The following is a 24,081-nucleotide window of genomic DNA, read 5'->3' as shown; positions in this document are numbered from 1 at the left end:
TTGCAGATGTGATTGAGTGAGGTTTTGTCAGAAGGCAAAGGTTTATATGACATGACACTTTTAAGGAGCGGTGCGTTTCTGTGTAGCTAAAATGAATAGGCCTCGTTTATCCATATGCTTTCTCTACTCTATGATATGAAGCTTTGCGTCAACAATGAATTATTCACTTTTAATTATTATTTTTTAAGTTGTAAACATTAACAAAGAAAGCCAATATAATTCAAAAGAGGAATTAACCTTTGAAGAAAGAAGTTCTTTCTTTTTTTACGTTACAAATTACAAGCTTTTATCGGCTTTTAGTTGATTTGTATGTAGTTTATTGTCGCAACATGATTTAAAATTCCATCATTCGTCAGATTAATTGTCTACCCTCAATTGCTTTTACACGTATGATGATTTTTATTTCAAAACAGGGGCGTTAGTATAGCGCATCGTATCTCTTTTTTGTAAATTATGTTGTTTTATATCAAATTTTGCATTAACTTTTAACACCATTTGAAATCAGTTTTCCACATGTAAAGAACTTTATTTGATTTAAGTCAAATTTTGCCCCCATGATTCGTCATTTTAAAATTGTTTCAGGTACATTAAGTTGTTGTGTTATTTTTCAACGGAGTTGCTTTACAATATATTTTTCACCTATCTATTTGATTTATTTGTAGTCACTGGCAGTATATGACGTCAGGAGTGTTGCTATTATTATAAATCAATAAAAATCACTCAATTTTTTGACATTTTTCTTGTCAATTTTGGAATGGGAAACTTAGAGCGACGCATTGAACAAGAACAAACTTTTTGTCACTTATAAGTACGAATAGAAACATCTTTGGTGAACATATTTTGTTTGTTCAAGCAATCGCTCAATGGTTTCTTTAAAAAAAAAATACTGCTTGAAAACCAGCCGTTTTATGCTAAAATTCGAAAATGGCGGGAAAAGTAATCTTTATGATGTCATATTAATTCAAATATTAATTCACTTCATTCAAAATGAAAATTATGAACAAACTTCAAACGTATTTCTGTACAAAGAAAACAAAAAAATACAGTTTAATGATGATGTTCATTTCACGGGGCCATTTTAGGCTCAAACCATATATATATATATATATATATATATATATATATATATATATATATATATATATATATATATATATATATATATATATATATATATATATATGAATGACGCTTTCAAATATTATGTTGTCTGTTTGCAATGTTCCACCTCTTTTACGGGTAATAAAGGTAGAGATCAATGCAGAAACAATTTTCATAACCCGCTAACACGGATTTATATTTTTATTGCAATGTCGCCACCTTCATATTCCGCATGAATCGCCGTAGAAAGCATTGTAGTGTTTATTGAAATAAAAATCGAAAATAGTCAATTGGCTGTTTCTTTTCTGAAGTCAATAGCAAATTTGCTTTGAATATTTGTCAGCAAAGTAAATTGGAAAATGGTTAATACTTTAATGAACTACAATAATAATGAAATGTTTTTAGTACTTGTATAGGCACCGTGCTAAAATTACCCCAACAAAATGGAAACTATAATTCAGCTTATCAAATAAAATGTTTTAGTTATTTATTGAATCATTATAGCATCATGAAAACCCTTTTATAAAGGAATAATATGAAGAGAAAAAAAACTCCAACCAAACTGCTATAGAATGAAGCAAATTCATGTTTAAAGTGGAAAAAAAAGTATTAAAATTTTATTCTGATTGAAACTTATATTTTACATTCATTTTAACATTTTTCATTTTGCTATTTCTGCCGTTGTTTGAGAAACAGAAAATGTCTGCTTTTACTTAATCACTGTTTAAATGCTCAAAGCGTTTTACAATTGTGCCCTAATGGTCTATTCTTATGTCCAAATACTCAATATTTCGCTTTAAAAAATTCACTTGAATTAAGGAAAACACAGCCACCTTTTTCTTTAAAAGATATACAAGCTAAACTGCCAACTACCTTTTGTTGAAAAATTGTTTTCTTTTTCTTTCAACACAGTGCAAGTATATTTTAATTAAAGGAAAGTTCTCCGGTCCAAAGTAACTGCCCGATGCATGATGAATTCTCCTTGCGATTTCCGCCATGATGTTATTCATTTAGCTCATGTTCTTGTTTATGTCGTTTTGAGCAACACATGGGAGTTCTTTCTATTAAAATTAAAATCGCGCATTTAAGAAACGCAATAGCACCTTTTATCTATTTAAGCCAAATTTTAATTTCTATGTGTATTTTTGATAAATACGAGGGTCAATCAAAAAATACGAAGACTTTTGTCATAGCTACATGTATGTTACTTAACGTCATATCATTACTAAATTTGGAAGACATAATTTAGCAATAGTTTCAAACAATTTGCAAGAAAAAAGGTTATTTTTTTATTTCTAAGAATTATTTAGAATCGGCGCACGGTCAACATTTGTGTTTTGTCAACAATAAACCATATAATGTTGAAAGTAATACCTCTATAAATTGGGCTTAAAACCAAATAATATTGAAACCTCACATTAAGTATAGTAATGGAATTCCATGTTCCTAATAATGACGGGATATATTGTTTTGTCGAACAGATATTTGTAACGTAAGACAGGTAGTCCTCTTTAGAATTGACTAAAACATCGACGTCGCCGGACGTCACGGCGCAACGAGAAGTACAAACAAAATGGATTTAACCCAGGAAAAAGCCGATACAAGTTGTGAAAACGCTCAATGGTGCAAAAAATAAGTCAACAATTATTTGCAAGTTTGTGTTTAACTATAATAAATTTTGTGGGGGTGGCGGTAATTGTATTTTGAATATAAAACAGTCCGAGAAAGAGTAGAAGATCTATAAATATTTCGTCAAAAAAATAAGTAACGTCAACCGACGTTCAGGGTTATCCTTACTGTAAACTAATAGATACACGGTTAGAAAATGAAAAATTCGAAGAACTAACTTATGATTCTCGAAAAAATGTGTGAAAATAAGATGTTAAGTGGTTCAGTGCCATTTTAAATTGTAAGGAGAAAGGCACACGAGACTAAGCGTGATAGAAAGATGGGGTATATCTATAAACTGTGCGTGTTTAATCTTGACGTCATGTTTTGAACGTTACCGTGCGCCGTGGTGACAAAACATGTTGTTTTCAAAAAGGGGTAACAAAAATACCGTTTCATCAAATGGACTTAAACTTCGCATATCAATGAAATAAGTGTTGATGCATAGATTAATCTGTTAAGTATGACTTTCATGAAAAAAATATGATAGACAGCCACATTGTCTTTGTATTTTTTGATTGACCCTCGTATGTGATAAATATATGTTTATTCTTTAGGTAACTAATCTAAATTATATCATTGCTAGCATTATATTAATACTCACTCCCTTGCCCTGAATTTGATCCGCTTAATCCACCACCTTACTCTCATTTTTGCAACTTCAGGGCAGTTTTTCGAAAATAAAAGTAGATTTTGGATTAATTTTACAGTAATTACAGATCAGGTTAAATTCAACTATAGTTTACATACATTATCTCACAAGTGTTGAACTATCACAGATGTAAACTGTTACTGTAATGCAGGCATTCAAATTTGTAGTTTATTGACAAAGGTCTTTATTTAAAAGTATAGATTTATACACAAACAGATGTAATATACATATGTGTAAATAAATTACAGTTCTAAGGCTATGATAGTTTGATTCATATGATTTTGAAAGTATATTTCATGTACTGATATTGCTTACTCATTTTGTTTCACTTTTCATTACCATGTATTTTAAAGATATTTTTGTTTAAAAAGATTATTAATTTCCGGTTATTCTTACGTCAATTTCTTTCTTGTTGGTTTTTTCAGATGGATGTGATCAATAGTTGTCGTGCATGTACAGCGAATCAGAAGTGTGTGCAGCTTAAAAACAATAGTACATACTGCGTCAAAGGCACGTGTCATAACATTTAAATGCATGATTTCATTTCATATTTCTCATAACAAATTCTATACAGGATGAAACTAAAACTTGAATTTCTTTCTTTGTATTATAATTTTAAAAAATATTCATATCATATAGGTGTTTTTCCCGACTATTTCTTATAAAAAGTGATTTGTTTATATATAGCAGGGCTGCTATAAGATAATATTACAATCATTCTTGCTTACATCAATTATGTATTGTGCCAACACGCGTTTTTTTCAGCAATGCATTCTACGTTTATATTTGACGTATGAATCAGAAGAAGCCTATCAAATTATGTAAAATATGATAGTTAATCAATTGGCATTTTAATTCATTTTATTTGTGTTTTAATTTAGACGATGGTGACATGACAGACTGCACAAGTTATCGTAGTATATCACCATTTCTACCAAATGGTTTATACAGAATCAAACTTCCAGTCGTTGGTCACGTGACAGCTTTTTGCGTAATGGACATTGATGGAGGAGGTTGGACTGTAAGACTTACTGTTTTATTCACAATAATGCATTTACATGTACATGCACTTCATCGATTAAAGTATTTGTTCAAGATTGTTTTGATTTATATATTTATCAAACTAAAGATTTGTTTATACATGCATCCAATTATTAACTAAATACGAATTGTTTAAGCTTTGTTTATTCATTAATTCTTCTAATTACATACACATCATGCTTTACTGGACGACAATCATTTGACAAATATTTTCATTTCAGTTTTTTTGAAGGTTATTTTTGAATTTTGGCTTACCTAGATTATAAACCCAAAGCCACATGGCTTACCTAAAATACAATAGCCATAACTCTTATCAAATCAAATTCATTGTATCAAATACTAACTATCTTCAGTTTAGTGAAGATTCTACCTTAATATATGGCTCTACACTACCCTATTACCTTTATCATTATTAAACAAGTATGAGACAACTACACCTGGAGGTGCTTCCACACAACTTTTAGCTAGGTCAAATGGTTTTTGAACAGATATATATATGTTTTTAAAAAATGCAAACCAGTTTTGAATAATTCGGAATTATCTCTCCTTGAAAAGAGGTATAGTACTTTAACTTAACAAACTTGTTTACTTAGAAATGCATTGTTCCAAATTTGGTTAAAATAGGCCCAGGAACTCAGGAAAAAAGTCATCAATGTGAAAAGTTACAGACGGTCGGACAGACAGACGCCTGACAAAAAATGATCTGTAAAGCTCACTTGAGCTTTCAGCTCAGATGAGTTAAAAAGTTAAAAACTGTTTTCCTAGAAAGACAGACCTATGAATTCATGTGTGTAATCATGTCTAATTGGAATGAAAATGAGACAAAGTCCATTAAAATTTCAAAAGCAATTAGCTCAGGTGAGTTGAAAAGTTAAAAACTATTTTCCTGGAAGGATAGACCTATAAACTCATGTTTGTAGTCATGTTTAATTGGAGTGAAAATGAGACAACGTCCTTTAAATTTTCATAAGCAATTAAATACAGCAGGCATACTGGTTTTGATGCATTGAAAAGTCATGATTTACGTACGTAAATTATTAATTTTCAAATCAATAAATATGATCAAGCTTGCTCAAGTTGCGAGCATTATTGGTACTTTGATATTATATATTATCAAAAACGTATTGTTCCAAAGAGAGTGCAAAAAATCCTTTAAAGGTAACTAACTTATCAAAAATTGAAAAAAATGTTACATTTATGGAAATATTGCAGAGATGCTGAGTTTACTTCTTTCAGATTTTATCTTTGTATTAGATAACAAATATTGAAATTTTCAAACACATTTTTATTTGTCACCAGAAATGTAAAAAAAAAAAAGTACAAGCTGAAGTAGTAACTGTTTATTATATTAGACTAGGTACAGTTATTTCTTATTTTTATGTCAATTATAAACTAAACAGAAACCGTGTACATGATGCATTGATAAGTAGTAATTGGAGGATGTCTAATGTAAAGTCATCATTTTAGGAGGCTTGATGGTTAACAAATAAGTCATCTGGATTTCCTATAATATTCACAAATAATTTGTTTAGCTTTAAATTATTATTTAGTAGGTAAATCCTCATTTATTCCAAATATAACTTTGTTTCTTGAAACGTAAATACTTTGATGATTTTGAACAGGCTTTCCAGCGTAGATTTGACGGTTCAGAAGATTTTAATCGATCATGGGCGGAGTACAAAAACGGCTTTGGGAATCTAACGGCTGAATTTTGGTTTGGTATAAAACAACAGTTTTAATAAATGTTTTCATTTTTTTTGGCAGAAAAAATCTTACTGAGTTATCTGTCATAAATATATTATAATTTGTCCCTTTTTTAAAGGATCGCGTGACTTAGATATGTTAAATTGGCAAATTAACTAAAATATATAATTTTATTACAAAAAAGTACTCAAGCTAAATGATTTTTCAAATCAAGTTATTAACATGATTACAACTTGTATGCCTCACAATGTCGAGCTGTATTCATGGTTTATAGAAATCGAACTAAAAAATTCAACCAATGATACCCACAACAATAGTTATACTTTTTGCAGGTAAATATTGCCCCGTTTTATCTTCATCTCTTTCTCCTTCGTTGTAAGTGGGTGAATTTTGTACTGGGCGTATTCCGATGTCTCAATTTATACATACTTCTGTACTTTAGCAAATTCAGGGCGATGCAAAGCCGTTTGCAAGTATGTAAGGGCAAAATAATATGGGACGAAATAACATGGGACGAGAATAACCTTCTATACCGTAGTCGGATAAGCAACTTTTGAAGGAACGGAAATAATTTACATATGCTAAAGAACCACCATGTTGCAATTCTTGTTGGCACCATTTGTTACTTTCAATTTTTATATTTTTTTTAATTGTAAGTCAATAAGTTCATCTTCAAAATATCTCTCGTGCATTAAAAAGCATATAAATTGATGCAATTACAGCATTTTTTTTTTTTAGAGAAGAAGGAGACCATAGCCCGTAGATTAAATACCATTTTATGACATATTTAAAGAGACGGTTGTGATTTATTTCGGATAATAGAGTAGATTTTTTTCTCTTTGACTGAAATAACTTTAATTATCAAATTATTACTTGATTTGATAGGGTTGATAAAATATAATTTCTTCTTTTTGATACAAGGCAATGAGAAGCTTCATCATCTTCTAAGTCAAGGATCATTTGAACTGCGGATGGACATGAGTGATTTTACAGACCAGACTCGCTTTGTCAAGTATACACATGTAGATGTGATGGACGAATCAAGCAAATATACCATAAGCATATCAGGATATTCTGGAAATGTTGGTAATATGCTTGATAATACTTCAAGTAAATCCGCCATAGGCATATCAAGATATTTTAGAAATGTTGGTAATATCATAAATAATACTTCCCTACCTGATTATACATTTTTTGTTCAAATTAATGCTAAAATATAGATCCAATTAATAAAGTTTTGTCTTCCAACATTACGGTAAGTTTTTTAACTGTAAGGCTATCAAGTTGAAAAAAGAATTGTGATGCTGCCGGTCATAAAATTTTATCAAATTCCTGCTAAGTATGCATACGTTTTATTTTGGTAATGCAATATGTTTGAACATCAGAATACATGAACCAATATCTAAAAATCAATCATTATCAATAAACAAGGGACTTTCAAGGTCTGGGTAGTCTTGATCAGTTTTTATTCTTTATGAAATAAAAATCCCTTAATAGGAGAGCTGGTTATGAAGATATAGGAACGCATTCTCATCTTAAAACTTAAAATTAGGATTTGTTCTTTACTACATGATGGTTAATGCGGCTAAATAAGTAAATGAAAAAAAAAATCAAGATTGATTTTATAAACAATTTGTTCACCACCCAGCCCCCTATAACATTAAAGCAATATATCTTGTTTTTTTTTTTTAAAGGCGACTGTTTCACCGCCGGTTCCCAGATCATCAACAACATGAAGTTTACAACGAAAGATCAAGATAATGACATGAACTTTTCTGATAATTGTGGAATTCTGTACCCCTCCGGCTGGTGGCATAGAACATGTCATTGCTCAAATCCAAACGGTTTATATCTAGCTGGTGACACAACAATATTTGGAAAAGGAATTACCTATCAACCGTGGTTAACGCACTATTATTCCTTGAAAACCGTTCGTTTATTGGTTAGAAAAGTTGGTTCAAAAAAATGATCGTAGTATCTTTTGAATCTTTGGACCAATTTGCAATAGCGTCAAATAATTATGTGGAAAATGAGGTTTGATTTCTACCGGGAAATTAATCCTGTTTTTATTGGTTTCATTTCTTCTCTAATTGTTCGTTGAAATGTGATCTTAATTGTTAAGAACAAATCTCTAAATAAGATATTTTTTGTCTTAATTTTTTTTCATATTGATAAAAAAAAAAGATCGAATGCAGATTTTAACTTGAAGTTATATCTATGATAAGGTATTTTTTTGCAAGATATATTTAGACAAATCATAAAAAATGCTGTATTGCTACCGTGCAAATAGTTGTTTTGCAAATGTTATGGGGACAATTAAGTTACTGACCACTACACATTTTTTTGAAGAACAATTTTGCCAAACTGTTTTTCCTTTCAATTAATCAATAAAATCAGTATGCGTCATAATTTCTTACGCTTTTCTAACAGAACTTTGGAAAAACACATTAAATGTATTTCATAGGCAACTCCGTCGCCCCACCGTTATTATTATTATTTTTTTTAAATTTCAATATAGTTACGTACAACCTATTTTACAATCTGTTGAGATGTGAACTACGATTTATTAAAATCAATGATATAAGAAGAAATAGATCACAGAAGATACAAAGCCACTGGGAAGCAACTCAATTTTGAATAAAGTTCTAATATCAGGTAATGTTAAAAAATTTGAATTGTTTTCCCGAGCTCTGTCGACAAGGCATGAAAAGCTGCGAATGATTACTTATATGGTATTGGTGAATTTTGATCAAGATATCGTCAGGAAACTCATCGAAATTAAGCTGTAAAATGTATAACCTTCAATTAAATCATAATATATTTGAAAAAAAAAATATTCATCAGCTCTGTTCTCAAAAATAAGCACATCGAAGTTGGGCATTTTTTTTTTACGTTTAACAGAGTCAAAATGTCCCAATGGTTTTATTTAATGTGGCATAAATTTGATGACGTTTGGTGAAATAACACTGATCAAAACATTACACAATCTGGGGACTGACTAATGTGTTATTTTACAATATGTACATTAAAAGTGTTCTTTTTTATACTTATCATTTGGCATGATCTTATGTCCTTATAATTTTGACATTTTTACGCTATTATTATGACTTTCACCCCCTTCCCTCTTACGCCCCAACAGTACGTCATTCCTGCCAATAATGGAATGTATTGAACTATACGTTTCAAAGTTGATTCATTTAAGAAATAAATTTTAACAGCAATTTTAATAGTTCAGCGGGATGTTGGTTGGTCTCGTGATCAAATCCAGTGGAGTCCGAATGGCCAAATTCATATTCCTGTGAACTGTTAAGCATTGCTGATTATTACTTATATTTTCGTTTGATATAGACAAATCGTTCATAACAGTTAGAATTACTGAGATTTTATGTTAACAATAATCCAAGCGACAAGCGATAAACGCGTGCTATGACCATTTTGACGTCACGAAAAAGTTAAAACAGAATTGAATGTTTTCGCCATTCTATAGGTTCATACAAGGAAACATATTTGCAAATGTAAATATCGTGATATCGCAAGCAAAAAAATTGGATAACAAACAATGCAAAATATTTATCAATAAATGCGTAAACTTATTATTAACTTATGTTTTGGCATATATTTTGTGGACAATTTATTTTTATAGTCAAGGGCTGTTATTCATGTTAAAACATAAATTTAAATCTACTAACTCTTTAATTACTTAAGTATACTGCAATGCAATGTAAGTTTTTAAAACATATTTATTTTACATTTTTAATCGAGCAAAAATAAGCATGATGATACACGTACTTACAAGTAAATCGTTTGTATATCGAAGATTTGATTAGGTCATTAATTAAACACTGCTTTTAAACTTATTATTTTCCCCCAGTACGTTTAATTTCTGTTTAATGCAGAAAAATAGTTAACAGTAACACGTACGTGTCTTATATTTTAATTAATTTAAGAGGGACCGATTTTAAAAGTTTTAGACAGATATGTTGGCTAATTTGTTGACCATATTTTTTCCTCAATTGCATGACATATTTCTCTTCCCTAACCGATTTCAATATTTCATGCTAATAAAACTAGATGTACATATTGTGATATAAAATACTTTTGACCATATTGCATTAAAATGTGATCCTTTTTCGTAAAAAGGAGAGAGAGAGAGAGAGAGAGAGAGAGAGAGAGAGAGAGAGAGAGAGAGAGAGAGAGAGAGAGAGAGGATATTCCCCACTGAACTATTTTTTTTTACTTTAACACATATATACTTCCTGGGGATATGTATAAGATTTCATATAAATCTTGTTTTATATTTCCATTTTCATTCTACGTGTGTATATATCTTATCATAAGTACAGGGTTTAAAAAAGCATTTAACTAAACATAGTTGTCATCAACAATATATGATTAACAGTATTATCTAATCAGTGTTTAAATTACTGTAGTTATTATTGATATATTAGATCAAACCATACAATGCTGTTATTACAAAAGGTTCATAATTTAAGAAATTTGCAGATTTTTAAAAACTTTTTGAAAACTTGTTTGCAATATTCAATGATATATGCTGCACTGAAGTCAACAGGCGGTTTTCAATTTGTTAATTAAAGAAGAAAGTTATCGATTCCAATTCTGGTTTTGATTTTTTTCTATTGTGTGGTTTGTTCCGCTTTAAACAAAAATAATAAAAGTTTAAAAAAAAAATCAAATAGCGTTCTGTTTTTATATTTGTAATAAATAAAAAATGGATTAAAACAGATTTTTTAAAAATTTAAGCACGCTACATATCAAAACGTTTTAACAGCTTATGTTTAACAGGTTATCCGTTAACACCACATTGAAGAATGGACAATCAAAACACAAGCTGACACAGACTTCAGATTTTTTTCGAATCCTCCACTCAAGTATTAATCTTATCAGCATTTTGGAATCTAATGATTCTTTTTGATTAATTCACATTCATCAGATCCCTAGCCAAACGCTGGACTATTCCACCTACTGCTTTCTAGCAAACCTGGCACCAGGATCATGAAGCAGTCTCGGACTTATGTCAAAATCTGTACACTGTCTTAAAGTCTTGTGATTTAAAACACCGAAAAAATGATATGCTATTAAAATGTGTCTCCATATCACCTTCACCCCTGCGAATGTTATTGTCATTCAAATTTTAGACCACGTGGTTTTACTGACCCTTTCAGTTTCGCAGTAAAAATCGTACCTCGTGTATAAAGTCTATTTCACAGTACATGTATCTAGGTTCTTGATATAGTAGTCAAATATAAAATCTAGAGGTTTATTGATTTTAAACTTTATCTTCATTAATTGGTGAATAAAATGTGTTCTAGAAATAAATGTGACTATACAAAAATTAGTTTTTGTTTGCTGTTGCAACAATTAACATGTTTAAAAGAGATCCCTCCTGAGGATTAATTTTCGATCCGCGCCTGACCTAGTAATAACATCAATAGTGAAACAGACTATACCATTTTATGCAGAATGTTCCTTGAAAATGGCTCGATATACTAAGTTTTAATGCAAAACAGACACCCATTATTTTTTTTAAAACATGGTATTGCACACCACAAGCATCAAACATGGCTATGATTTTATTAAGCAACCCAATGGTTATATTTTCAACCACTCTACACGTGTTTGAACACGAACGATAACTCTGTTCTGAATATTATCGTTTAATATAAATAACTGCTAGATGGTAAAATAAGACATACATCTTGAAAGCTTTTCCTGTTTTAACATAAATCATAGTAGGATGTGATATGAAAAACGACCAGTACTTACGTATTTTGAGAATATTATCCGAACACTTATACTTCCGCTCGAAATTTCACAGGAAGTGAACAAATATCGGTGAAGTCTCGTGAACTTTCATTCGAGCACCTCTGGATTTATTACTTACTTAGCAACGATAAAGAAAACATTCCGAACACATTCGCAGGGGTGACCTTGAAAGTTACAAACCTATAGCGCTGTTTATTGATGTATTATGAATGAGCGAAACTTCGACTTAAGTCTATAAACGCTTGATGATCTCGAGGCAAGCACTCTGTAATCAATTCTTAGTATCAGTTTCAGCATGCTGCGCTGGGGTACACATCTAGATGTTATATAAAAGAATATAAAAGACTCATTTCTCAACAACTTTATGAATAATTTTGACGTTCATATATCTGCAAAATTGAATTAACTCATTTCAATGAGCCAATTTACGATACATTGTATTACATTTTATTCAAAAGAGGACCAACTACAAAAATATTAGAGGAGCGCGAGAGGAATTACTTCATTTAGGTGCATAGCGTGAAGTCATTGCCTTTTTAATAAAGCTATGGCTTTAAATATATAAGTAGCAAACTCGCTAAAAATCGTATATTACTTAACTCCTTTTTTCTACTAGTGTATATCTCCTGCTAACATTTGTGCGTAGTTCTATATTCTTTGACTATCTCTTCTTCTTTTTTTTTTATTAAAATGTAATTTGTATTCTATGTTACATGAAATCTCTGAAAAAAGAATGAATGAATGAATAAATAAATAAAGTTTAACATCTTAAAATCTTATTTTTGATATACTACATGTTTATGCGTTTATAAATTGGGTCCAATCTTAGTGTTTCTTATTTTCCCACACAGTCGCGCATTTTATCGATCAGATCACCACACCGAAAAAAATCCCTGCCTGCAGTCAATACCGAAAGTACATGTGTGTATATTTTATATATCAGCTTACCTACTTTCAGAGGACTAATGCCAATATAGAGTAAATACGGTGCGCTATGCAGGACCCCGGGGAGTATATAAAATTTATCTTTAAAATAAACAGCTATAGATTTCATCGCTATTGTGAAACTAAGATAATAAATAACGATGTTTAGGGAAAAAAGGATTTTCAACTGGCCAAACTGGTAGCGTAGGAAGCTTTAAATCATTTTTTTCCCTTAATAAGCATGCATAAGTGTTGAAGATTTTCTTGAAGTTTTACTTAGTAGGATATTTCATGTTGTTGGGGAAATCTGAAAATAGGTTCTCACCTTTGCAAGATTTCAAGAATACATTCATCAAGCTGTATGTTCTACGCGTTTTAACTCTGGTACCTAAAGCAAACTATTTATTTAAACAAGTTTATCAGTATTATATCATTAAGCTATGTTATATCATTTATACACGATTTGTCTCATATATTTTTACACACTTTTCGGCAGTGTTGCTATATATCTTAGTAATTATTCAAATGACTAAAGAATTTATTTTTAAGCAAAAAAAAAAAAAAATAAATAAAAAAAATAACAATCTAATTTGTTTAAAAACAAGGAAATAAAATTTAATTCATACATGTAAAATGTACATCTTGTAGTAAGTTAGTAATTCAATCAGGAAATACAGGGTAGATATTTATATGATATTTTAAACCAATTAAAAAAACTAAACATCGATGTTGATCATTTTGATCACACAAGTTAAATGTATCTGTGAGCACATGCTCTCTTGTGATACTTTAACTCTGATGTTGATAAATATATCAGGCATTCTGAGAGTATTGCATAAGCATTTCACGTCCCCTACCGGTTTGTACTATTTTATGAAATCTTCGAAGCATACATCCATCTATGAACTAGACGAAATGCTTTAATTTAATAAGATGTAAAAGAACATAGGAAATTCAAAGTATTTATTCTTTTTCTAGATTGAATACAAACTTTACTCATAATGCATGTACCATATTTTCTTCGGGATTTTCCCTTGTTTAGTTTAATGATAATATATGACATGTTATATTTGACAGGAGATAAAAGAACAGAGGAAACTCCAATTTTACAGTTAACATCGAAATTAAATACAAAATGAGTTTAAAAAAACCAACTCTTTATTTTATATCCTTTAATTTCACCAAGTCCATTAAGTAGTCGCCGGTAAAAATTTGTAAAAACAATGCACTGTCATGCACATTATCATTTAATACATCCTTTGTACCCAGAATCAACCCAAACAGTTAAACAGCCAAAACCCGATAACGAACCCAATCTTAGTAATACAAAATAAACCTGCCTTGTTTTTTTCCCTACACATCGAACGCTATAACGCACCAAGACATTAACAAACAAATGAAATATAAACGATTATTTTCTCAACATTATCTCTTCTTTGGAGCGTGAGTATTAAAATACTTAAAAAATTAAACAAAAATGTCGAAACACTTCAAGCAAAAGTTAAAAATCAAACAATCAAGATGGTCAAAAGTCCCAAATTAAACATAATCAAACATAACACATTCGAAAAATACAAGATGTGCATAAAGAAGAGAAAGAACAAAAGCTACGCTTCATTCAATAATTAATTAGCTAATTCATTATAATTTGCAAAACCCCCAATATTTTTGCTTTTTTAAAATAAATTCTTACTTTAATTGATACCACACCAGATGCCGCTACAGAATTTCAAGTAAAAGCAATTAGTTGACTTTAAAAATGACAGTCATTGTGGCCAGTGCCTATCGTGATACGGAATCCAAAGATTTCGCTCAAGTAACCTGTATTAGTGGCCGGTATTTGCAATAATAACTTTTAAATTTTAAAAATTATAAAAATTCAAATTCAACTCAATATTTTTACCACTAAGATAATCTCACGACTAAAATCGACTGGGTTTTATTATAACATATTATTTTTTTGTTAAAAAAAATTCTATTGTCAAACTAATATGAAATAAAATGAATTTTGTTCGAACATTTAACCATCTTGCAAAACGAATACCCACCCCCTTCCCCTAGTTCGAGATTTTTGTCTGAATTCCCTACAGTTAAATCTTAACTATTAATAATAATTAATGAATAATTAGATGCTTTTGAGAACTGAATAAATGTTATCATAAATTCATCTTAATGTATGATAACGTATATAAACAAAGCGGTTTTTTTAGACATGTGTTTTCTTTTTATGTTTCCTGGATAGCGCAGCTCTGGACCTCAAACTTAAACGCAAAGAAATGAAAATTAAGTGCACTATTCAATTGGACAATTAAACTTTTAAAGAGTTTAATATATGCACTTTACTTCCATTATCATAACCCTCGAGTATATTGAATTTGATTCCTACTCATTTGAATTCTGATCGTCCCTGTAAGAAATATTGCTTTTGAATTAATTAAATCCATGAGAAATCTTAAATTAAAAACAGATGCTCTTCTCTCTTTTTTCAAAATTAATTAATCCTCTTACATTTTCAACAAATTTACCTGCAAATTTCCCCTAGTGAAAATGATTAATCCATACAACCATACAGTACAACCCAGAGGCAAACAAGTTTACAAAGCAAGATAAGTATTAGTTTTTTTTTTAATTTTCAGACGAGGTAAACAGAAAAGGATGGTGATCGGATTATGAAATTCTCAAACTTTAGATATTCTTAATTTACTGTGTGATAGCTTTAACTCACCTCAACCGAAAGGATAAGAATGCGCGGATCTAGCTTTTTAAGCATAAAATAGGGTATATTTTGGGGGGCCTTTGGATGATGTTTTGAAGACTATAATTGTTGGCGCTCTACTAACTGAGATCATATGTGAAAGAGTGAAACGATTTCATATTTGGTAAATGAAGAGTAAGTAACTGAGATCATATGTGAAAGAGTGAAACGATTTCATATTTGGCAAATGAAGAGTAAGCCCCCCCCCCCCCGAGACACTAAAAATTGTAAAATGTAATATTTGTTTTCATATATATCATCGTATCTTATGTATAAAAGTACCAGTTATTCAAAAGATATTACGCTCAGGTGAGCTATGTTGGGTAAGTTATTTTTTTTTAAGTTTTCTTGTTCTATATCACACAGTGTACTATGATTATTTCATGTACTTTTGTTTGTTTATGTGGGAACATTATCAAAATAGTCTTACTTAAAATATCTCTCAATCCCTTTAATTATACACTGACCAAATATACAACACTCCATCGCCTGAAACCACTTCGCTCACATATAAAACGTATAAAACGGGGACTCTTAGCCGTAGTTGCTGCACAGATTTAGATACGACAAGAAATAAAGATGAAGACTTTATTTGTTTCAATCGTGGTGGCCCAATTACTGCTTTGCAACGCTTACAGGGTGAGTTTTAATTATATTCATAAATAAGAACTTAAGTGGTTTCGATGGTCGTGTCCATTTTTATAATGTATTGATCTCCCTAAGAAAAGAGGCACTATTTCAAATTATATGAAAATACCCGAATTTAAATGGTAAAATGTATGATTTTTTCTTAAATAAATGATACTTTCGAGATAAAAAAAATATTTCATGTATATGTTTAAACTTTAGACAGATCTAATGGTTAATTTATTGACCACCCCGCCTTCTTAAGAGGATTCAAATTGTCGGGCCATTTTAAAGTTTTCATCTCCTTTCAAACTTGTATAAAGATATAGATAGTACTGCAAGTTTCAATGCATATTCAATAGTTATCATTATTAAATGAAAGTTTTTATGGATAGACAAGCTATAAAAAACTTTAGGTAGATTGAATCGATAATTTGTAAACAGTCAAACTATTTGTTCTATTTAAATAAGTAACGTAACTTTTTTGACAAGATGTATATCCTATGGATGAAGAGCTTTGTATAAATATACATGTATTGGGAAAAAAAATATTCAAATTTTAAGTCTTTTAAAAATATTTGGATTATTACTTACTAAACAATTATCATATATGGTTAAAAGAATATCAAATTAATTTTTTTGGTTGAATCTGACTTGAGTTGGTAATGTGTTGACAATCCAGCATACTTAAATTGTTCCATTAGTATAGATCTAGAGTTTTAACGATTACTTATTTTAGTTTTATTTTTAATATTATTTTTAATTTAATTTTTTTATTTTAAATTATAAATGAGTCTGTGACTTATAAAATTGATAATTAGTAAAAGGCACAATTAAAAAATAAATAATTCGCCATGCCTCCATTATGTCCTCTCAATTTGAACTATCATTCTTGGTGTCACGAAAGTAATGTTTAATTATAGTGTTTGTCAGTACCTGTTTCCGAAAATTTACTTTTGCAAGATTAAAATGCAATCATTTGGCTTCTAGTTATGAAGTAAAACTGATATATTGGGTATTCATATTATGATCCCGACTCCATTAGGTTGGACTTATAACTTGTTTTTTGAATCTTGCCTTAAACCTTAATATAAAACAATAGGCAATTTGAATATTAGCATCATGAATGTAATAAAATAACTTGTTAGAACAAAAAATGTAGATGTATTTTGTTTTTGAAGTTGCGCATAAAAATGAATTTTTAACAATATGCATCAAGAAACAAATTAGTCTTTAAACAAAATTGCTAAGAATATGTTACTCTTTTGGAAACAATATCAAAACAAAAAAAAGCACTATAAAACCAGAAAACAAAAACTAAAAAAAAACCGGCAAAAAACCCCCCAAAACCCCTTCACCCTCATAAAGAACACATCAAACAACCAAAAAATATTTTATAACTTATCTTCGAAATGCAAAGTACCTAATCTATTAAAAAATTTGGTCTTTTTTACTCAAACAGATTGACAGACAAAGCTGGGAATTGCTGAAAAGAGGTAAAATTTTCATACATTATCTTGATATATTTATTCAAATTCATCATGTGTCCTTAAAGAATTATGTCCTTTTCAGGTCGGGGAAACTACCTTATATGGATATAGTTGTCTTTGCGCAGAGCGATGCGTACCGCGAACATCTGTCCAATCAGTGAATAAAAAGCAACACGTGATTTACTACACGTTTACGTTTTTACAACAAACACGTGGTTTAGACTTATTTACGACTTAATTTCAAATGACTGCGGGAAAGTCAATTCATAAAAAACTTCAATTTTTTTTGTAAAAAATGCAAAGATTAGGTACACATTAAGATTCTTCATGCTCACATTAACAAACATTGCTGATTTTCTATGTTGAATAGTACGTTGAAATACCTCTCATAAAGTCTTCACAAATCATATTCCAGTATTTGATTTTCGTAAATTTTGTGTTTTTCGCTGTTGTAGTGCTATTTGTTGACTAGAACTTAAAACTGAATTCATTTTGATACATGTTTATTTTTGTATGACATTTATTTAACACATTAATATTAATTAATACTCATGTACATTGATCATTGTACATTTGTATATGCATATATAAGTAGTATGTGTCATCTTTGTATATACTCGCTCTAATGGAATACTATAAGTCCGAGTAGATGCATACACTAACTGTAAGTACTGTCAAAAGAATACATGGATTAATATCAAGAGTACGCACCAAACACGCATTTCGTAACCATTTACACTTAAGCTTTAAATGGCCACGTGAGGTCTTTTGAATGCCTGACAATGTACGAACACCCCCGAGTCGAATGCTTAGGGCCATGAAATCACGTGAAATCTGTCCTCACTAAAACATCAGCGGCTGGCAGTAAGGATTTTGTCAACAAATAGACTTATACAATGCAGTTAATGAACTCAAATTTTTACCATTGTAGAATGAGTGTTTGTAAATGTGAGCATGGAAATAGTAGATGATGATGAAAATATTGTTTTAAGAGTACAAAATGCTTGAGAAATTAAATATGCCTTTCCAAAAGCAATCAGAAAAAGTAGCGTTTTTTAAACGTAGTATTTTTTGTAGTAACCCATGATGCATTTCAAAATAGGAATGTCATTCACTTGATTGGTCAGTTTGTCGATTACGTGTGTGCCTAATTTAGTATGTAAATTTATTTCGACGTCACAGAATATGGTTTCCCCGACCTGTTTACTAAAATATTATTTTATATCATTTAATACTGTAAAAACTATATCCTATGCGAGTACATAGTTCCACGTTCCGCTGTTTTGTAGCAAATCGCGAGAATATAAAACTGCATATTTTCGTTATCATTTCCTATTATTTAAAACTGAAAATAAAAGCGAAATTTATATTACTTTCTCGCGTTTAATTAGGAATCTACAGCACCCATAATACATGTACCTTAACTACTGTGACATCTATCAGAAACTGTTCTTAAAAGGGATTAAAAGGGATTGAAAGCATTTTGAACAATTTGCAAATAAATTAAAACAAGAGGCCCATGGGCCACATCGTTAACCAGAACATCAATAGCATATGCTATTTCTATATTAAACGTGGAATCCCTTCTGGGGCTTAAGTATTAGATCAAGGGTCATGGCTTTCATAATTTAGAATCTACATTATTTGAAGATTAAGTGGTAATGTGACAAATTGAAGCACTGTAGATCTCGAGAAAATTTTTGAACATTTTCCATATATACTTCTTTGTTAAAATTTGAACCATCGCTTAGGTTCTGTGTATTTTTGACAATTTCAGGGGTCAGTATTTTAAAAATATTTAATCTACATTATCAAAGATGCATGCATTGTAATCCCACAAATTGTAGCATTGTATTTCTCGTGAAGAAGATTTCAAATCGTTTTTCCTATTTACCTCTTTGTTAAGTTTTACCGATTTAGAATCTACAATAGCCATGGATGCTTGTATAGTATTCCCACAAACTGATGCACTGTAGTTCTTAAGAAGAAGGTGTTCAAACATGTTCCCTATATATTTCTATGTTTAACTTTGAACCCCGCTTGGGGCATCGGTATAAGTCTAGGGGTAACGGCTTTCACAATTCAGAATCTTCACAATTTGAGAATGTTTCAATAATTATCTCACAAACTGTACCATTGTAGTTCTTGTAAAGAAGATTTTTAAACACTTTCTCTATATGCTTGAATGTTTAACTTTGAACCCATTCTTGGTCCCCAGTGTTGATCTGGGGGTCACGGCTTTTATAATTTAGAATCTACACAATCCGAGGATACTTGCATAGTAATCTCACAAAATGTAACATTGCAGTTCTCGATAAGAAGATTTTTAAAAATGTTTCCTTTACATTTCTATTTGCCTCTTTGTGCCCCAGTACTAGTCCAGGGGTCACGATTTTATAATTTAGAATCTTCAATAACCAAAGATGTAGGCATAGTAATATTCCAAACTGTTGCATTGTACTTTATGAGAAGAAAATTGTTAGATATGTTTTCTAGTTATGTTAAACTTTGAACATAGCCTGGGGCCCAAATTTTTGTCTGGGTGTTACGATTTTTGCAATTTAGAATCTTTCCTATATATATTCGTACAAGCTTTTGTATTAGTATTGACGTTTCTGGTGCAGTGGTTCTTGAGAATTGATTTATAAACATTTTTCATATGTAATTTTATCTCAAATTTGAACCCGATTAGGAGCCTCAGTTTAAGTCCAGGGTTCACGAATTTTACATTTAGAAATTTCACTATATAAGCAAGCTTTTGTGTAAATAATGGCATTTATTTCTTATGCAGAGTTTCTTGAAAAGAAGATTTTTAAACATTTTCTGTGTTAAACTTTGAACCGCCCGGGGCCCCAGCGTTGATCCCAGGTCACGAATTTAAGACACACACACTATACTCACTTTTTCGCAATTACCCCCCTTTAAAAGGCTTAAGACTTTCATTTTTACAATTTGAAATTCTTTTCTCACAAGGATGTTTTGGACTAAGTTAGTTTAATTTGGCTGAGTTGTTTTAGAAGAAGTCAAAAATTTGAAAAGTTAATAGACGGACAGACGGACGCTGGACAACAGAAAAATCTCACTTGAACCATCGCTTCAGGTGAACTAAAACGGACACCCAGGTGTAAAACTTTATGCATTAAATCTCATCATTTGTCTTTTAGAATTTGAAGATGCAGCGTTTGCTAAACGGCAAAGAGGAGGTGAAGGAGAAGGGAATCCTCCACCGCCATCAACAACCGAGGCAAGTCTAGCTAAACGGCAGGACAGACGTCCATCTCCGCCATCAACAACCGAGGCAAGTCTAGCTAAACGGCAAGACAGACGTCCCCCTCCGCCATCAACAACCGAGGCAAGTCTAGCTAAAAGGGGAAACAGACGTCCACCTCCGCCATCAACAACCGAGGCAAGTCTAGCTAAACGGCAGGACAGACGTCCTCCTCCGCCATCAACAACCGAGGCAAGTTTAGCTAAACGGCAAGACAGACGTCCCCCACCGCCATCAACAACCGAGGCAAGTCTAGCTAAACGGCAAGACAGACGTCCCCCACCGCCATCTACCACCGAGGCAAGTTTAGCTAAACGGCAGGACAGACGTCCTCCTCCACCATCAACAACCGAGGCAAGTCTAGCTAAACGGCAAGACAGACGTCCCCCACCGCCATCAACAACCGAAGCAAGTCTAGCTAAACGGCAGGACAGACGTCCTCCTCCGCCATCAACAACCGAGGCAAGTCTAGCTAAACGGCAGGACAGACGTCCCCCACCACCATCTACCACCGAGGCTAGTTTAGCTAAACGGCAGGACAGACGTCCTCCTCCGCCATCTACAACCGAGGCAAGTTTAGCTAAACGGCAGGATAGACGTCCTCCTCCGCCATCAACAACCGATGCAAGTTTAGCTAAACGACAATATGGAGAAGGAATACCAAGTACAACTGAAGGCTTATTTGAGGAAGAACAAACCACCAGTCCATACTAATATGCTGAGGGGTTTACAAGGCTTTGAATATTATCTGAATTAACTGGAGTTGTCAATACACCAAGAAGTTTAATCAATAAATACAATTGTGCAAAGAACAAATTTAGTAAAAATCTTCTCTATGGCTTATATTATTTGTATTTATAATTATCTAAGTATTGAATGCCTATTTTTTGTGATCGGCTTCGGCCGATCACTGTTGTGTCCATATGAGGCATCCGGCAACTGCTTCCACGTGCGCACACATTCCGCTTGCATAAGTAGTTCTTATAAAAACTTGAAGTTTGGTTTAGTATTTATAAAACATTTTACTCAGTTTTATTTCAATTCATTTACCTTAAGAGATGCAAACGTACATAGAATACAGTTCGATCTGTTAATTCAAAAATGCACATTTTGTCTCACGTGTAAGAATTTCGATCGAAAGATTCATTCAGTAATGCAGTTGACCTCGATGAACTGACCTCAATCATAAGAAGATGCTCCATGAACTGACCTCGATCTATTGATGTTGCATAATAGTAGCTAAGAGGACGGCTTGATTTATAAACAAGGTTACGTTACAATGTGACCTCAATTGTAAATTATGATGGCATTCAATGTTTTTCAGTCGTATTTAATTATTCTAATACAACTCTTTAATTCTTTGTATACGTGTCAATGCTCTTTGAGGAGCCCTACTCAGTATTCTGAAGAAGAAGAAGATACATTAACATTTAAAAATTACGTTAAAAATATAAAACTAGACCACGAATTTAAGAACGGCTTTCCCCAATTTTTTTTTAAAAATTTAAATTTGTTGACGGTTTGTAATGATGAAATTATGGTGTACAGAATCAAAATATTCTATATTTTGTAAAAATACAGTACTTTTTAAAAATTATTTTACATCAAACTGATCATGTTGATTGCTTCTAGCTATCAATATATCATTATATCCGATCATTCCTTTAAAAGGAATACTTGTTTGGATTTCGTCGATCCTAACACAACCAAGGCAATGCAGAGAAATTGAATACCCCGCATTACCAACAACATCCAAAAAAGGCATTCATTGCTTATATTCAAAATCATATTGATGTTATTTTGTATATAGTATTTGTGTATCGTCGTTTTAAAGTCATTATATACGCTCCTAATCAGGGATATAAAGCATACATGGAAAAATTCCAAGGATGATTTAATATCACAAATCTTACCAAATCAAAACTTACGACTTTTCTACACTTTTTACAACGTTTCCCCACAATAAATTAAAGTCAAGGCTTTTTGGACATTATTGATAGCTGCTTTTTGATTGAAAATGAATCACGTAAATTTACTTACCTTGTCAACGTTCATTATATATAACTTAGCAAAACTATTTTGTAAAAAACCATTCCTATTGCGTACAAAGTACTCTCTCTGAAGATGATATTAAACAAAAAATGCTTGTGTTTTTGATTGACAACATCTATGTAATCAGGTCTCCCAACACTCTATGGTATATGTACCAGTTGCGCTCCAGTGTTAGCAGACCTATTTCTATATTCATAGGAAGCAGAATTTATTCAAGACTTGTAAATGAAAAAAGAAAAGAAGAGAAATTACTCTCTGTGACCTTTAATTAAACATTCATCTATATCGACGACGTTTTATCAATTTACAATTGTTTCGTCCATTCTAACGTAGACTCGATATTTCTCTGTGAACTTGAAATAAAAGATGCCACGGAATCTGGGTTTATGATAAACGTGATGACTTCATTTTTTCTGTCGTCAACTTCCTTAACTGATGGTTAATTTGTTGACCATCCAGCCTCCTTAAGGTACCTCACTCGTCACGTTTTGCTTTCACATCGCACGTTATAATCATAATTAGAATGAGTATGGTTTAATTCATTTAATCAGTAGAGAAATATTATGGTTAAAATATTCGTAAAGAAAACCTATTCACATTCAAAAAACAAGGAAGGTTTTGTAGGACCTTTTTTTTTTAGCGTGAAAGGTGTTTTTTTAAGACTTAAATGAGAGAAATCGGATTTTTTTCTTTTTTTTGGAATCTCTAATCCATACGATCGAAGCGAATAGCTGAAAACAATATTTGATGAAATAATTTGTTTAATTAAAAATAATGGCAACAAATGCCAATCGGCTGAATTTGCATTTTAAGTTCAAAAAGGTCAAATTAAATGCACTACAACTCAGAGGGATGAATACTGACCACCCCCTTTTTCTTTGTTTTCTTAAAGTACGTTTTCTTGACAAATTTCAAATGATACAAGTTTCAAGAAATTCTTGATAAAACAACATTCAGGGGTGAATAACCGTAAATATTATACAACATGATCAATATGGTGTTTTCCGTTTATAGC

At 31.3% G+C, this 24,081-nt stretch overlaps 2 protein-coding genes across 2 annotated transcripts; both read left to right on the top strand.

Annotated features, from left to right (window-relative positions):
• Window positions 1-4,313: 4,313 nt before the first annotated feature.
• LOC128164365 (ficolin-2-like) lies at window positions 4,314-8,135 on the top strand. Its single transcript, XM_052828160.1, has 4 exons — window positions 4,314-4,442; window positions 6,085-6,181; window positions 7,088-7,252; window positions 7,861-8,135. Exons 1-4 carry the CDS (start codon window positions 4,314-4,316, stop codon window positions 8,133-8,135), a joined length of 666 nt encoding a protein of 221 aa, XP_052684120.1.
• An 8,022-nt stretch (window positions 8,136-16,157) lies between these two features.
• LOC128163668 (uncharacterized) lies at window positions 16,158-21,830 on the top strand. Its single transcript, XM_052827297.1, has 3 exons — window positions 16,158-16,268; window positions 17,719-17,752; window positions 20,911-21,830. Exons 1-3 carry the CDS (start codon window positions 16,209-16,211, stop codon window positions 21,726-21,728), a joined length of 912 nt encoding a protein of 303 aa, XP_052683257.1. The 5' UTR covers window positions 16,158-16,208; the 3' UTR covers window positions 21,729-21,830.
• Window positions 21,831-24,081: the final 2,251 nt, after the last annotated feature.

Source organism: Crassostrea angulata, chromosome 9 (assembly GCF_025612915.1).
Source record: "Crassostrea angulata isolate pt1a10 chromosome 9, ASM2561291v2, whole genome shotgun sequence".
In the NCBI taxonomy this organism is placed as follows: domain Eukaryota; kingdom Metazoa; phylum Mollusca; class Bivalvia; order Ostreida; family Ostreidae; genus Magallana; species Magallana angulata.
This window is presented reverse-complemented; position numbering and strand designations above follow the sequence as displayed.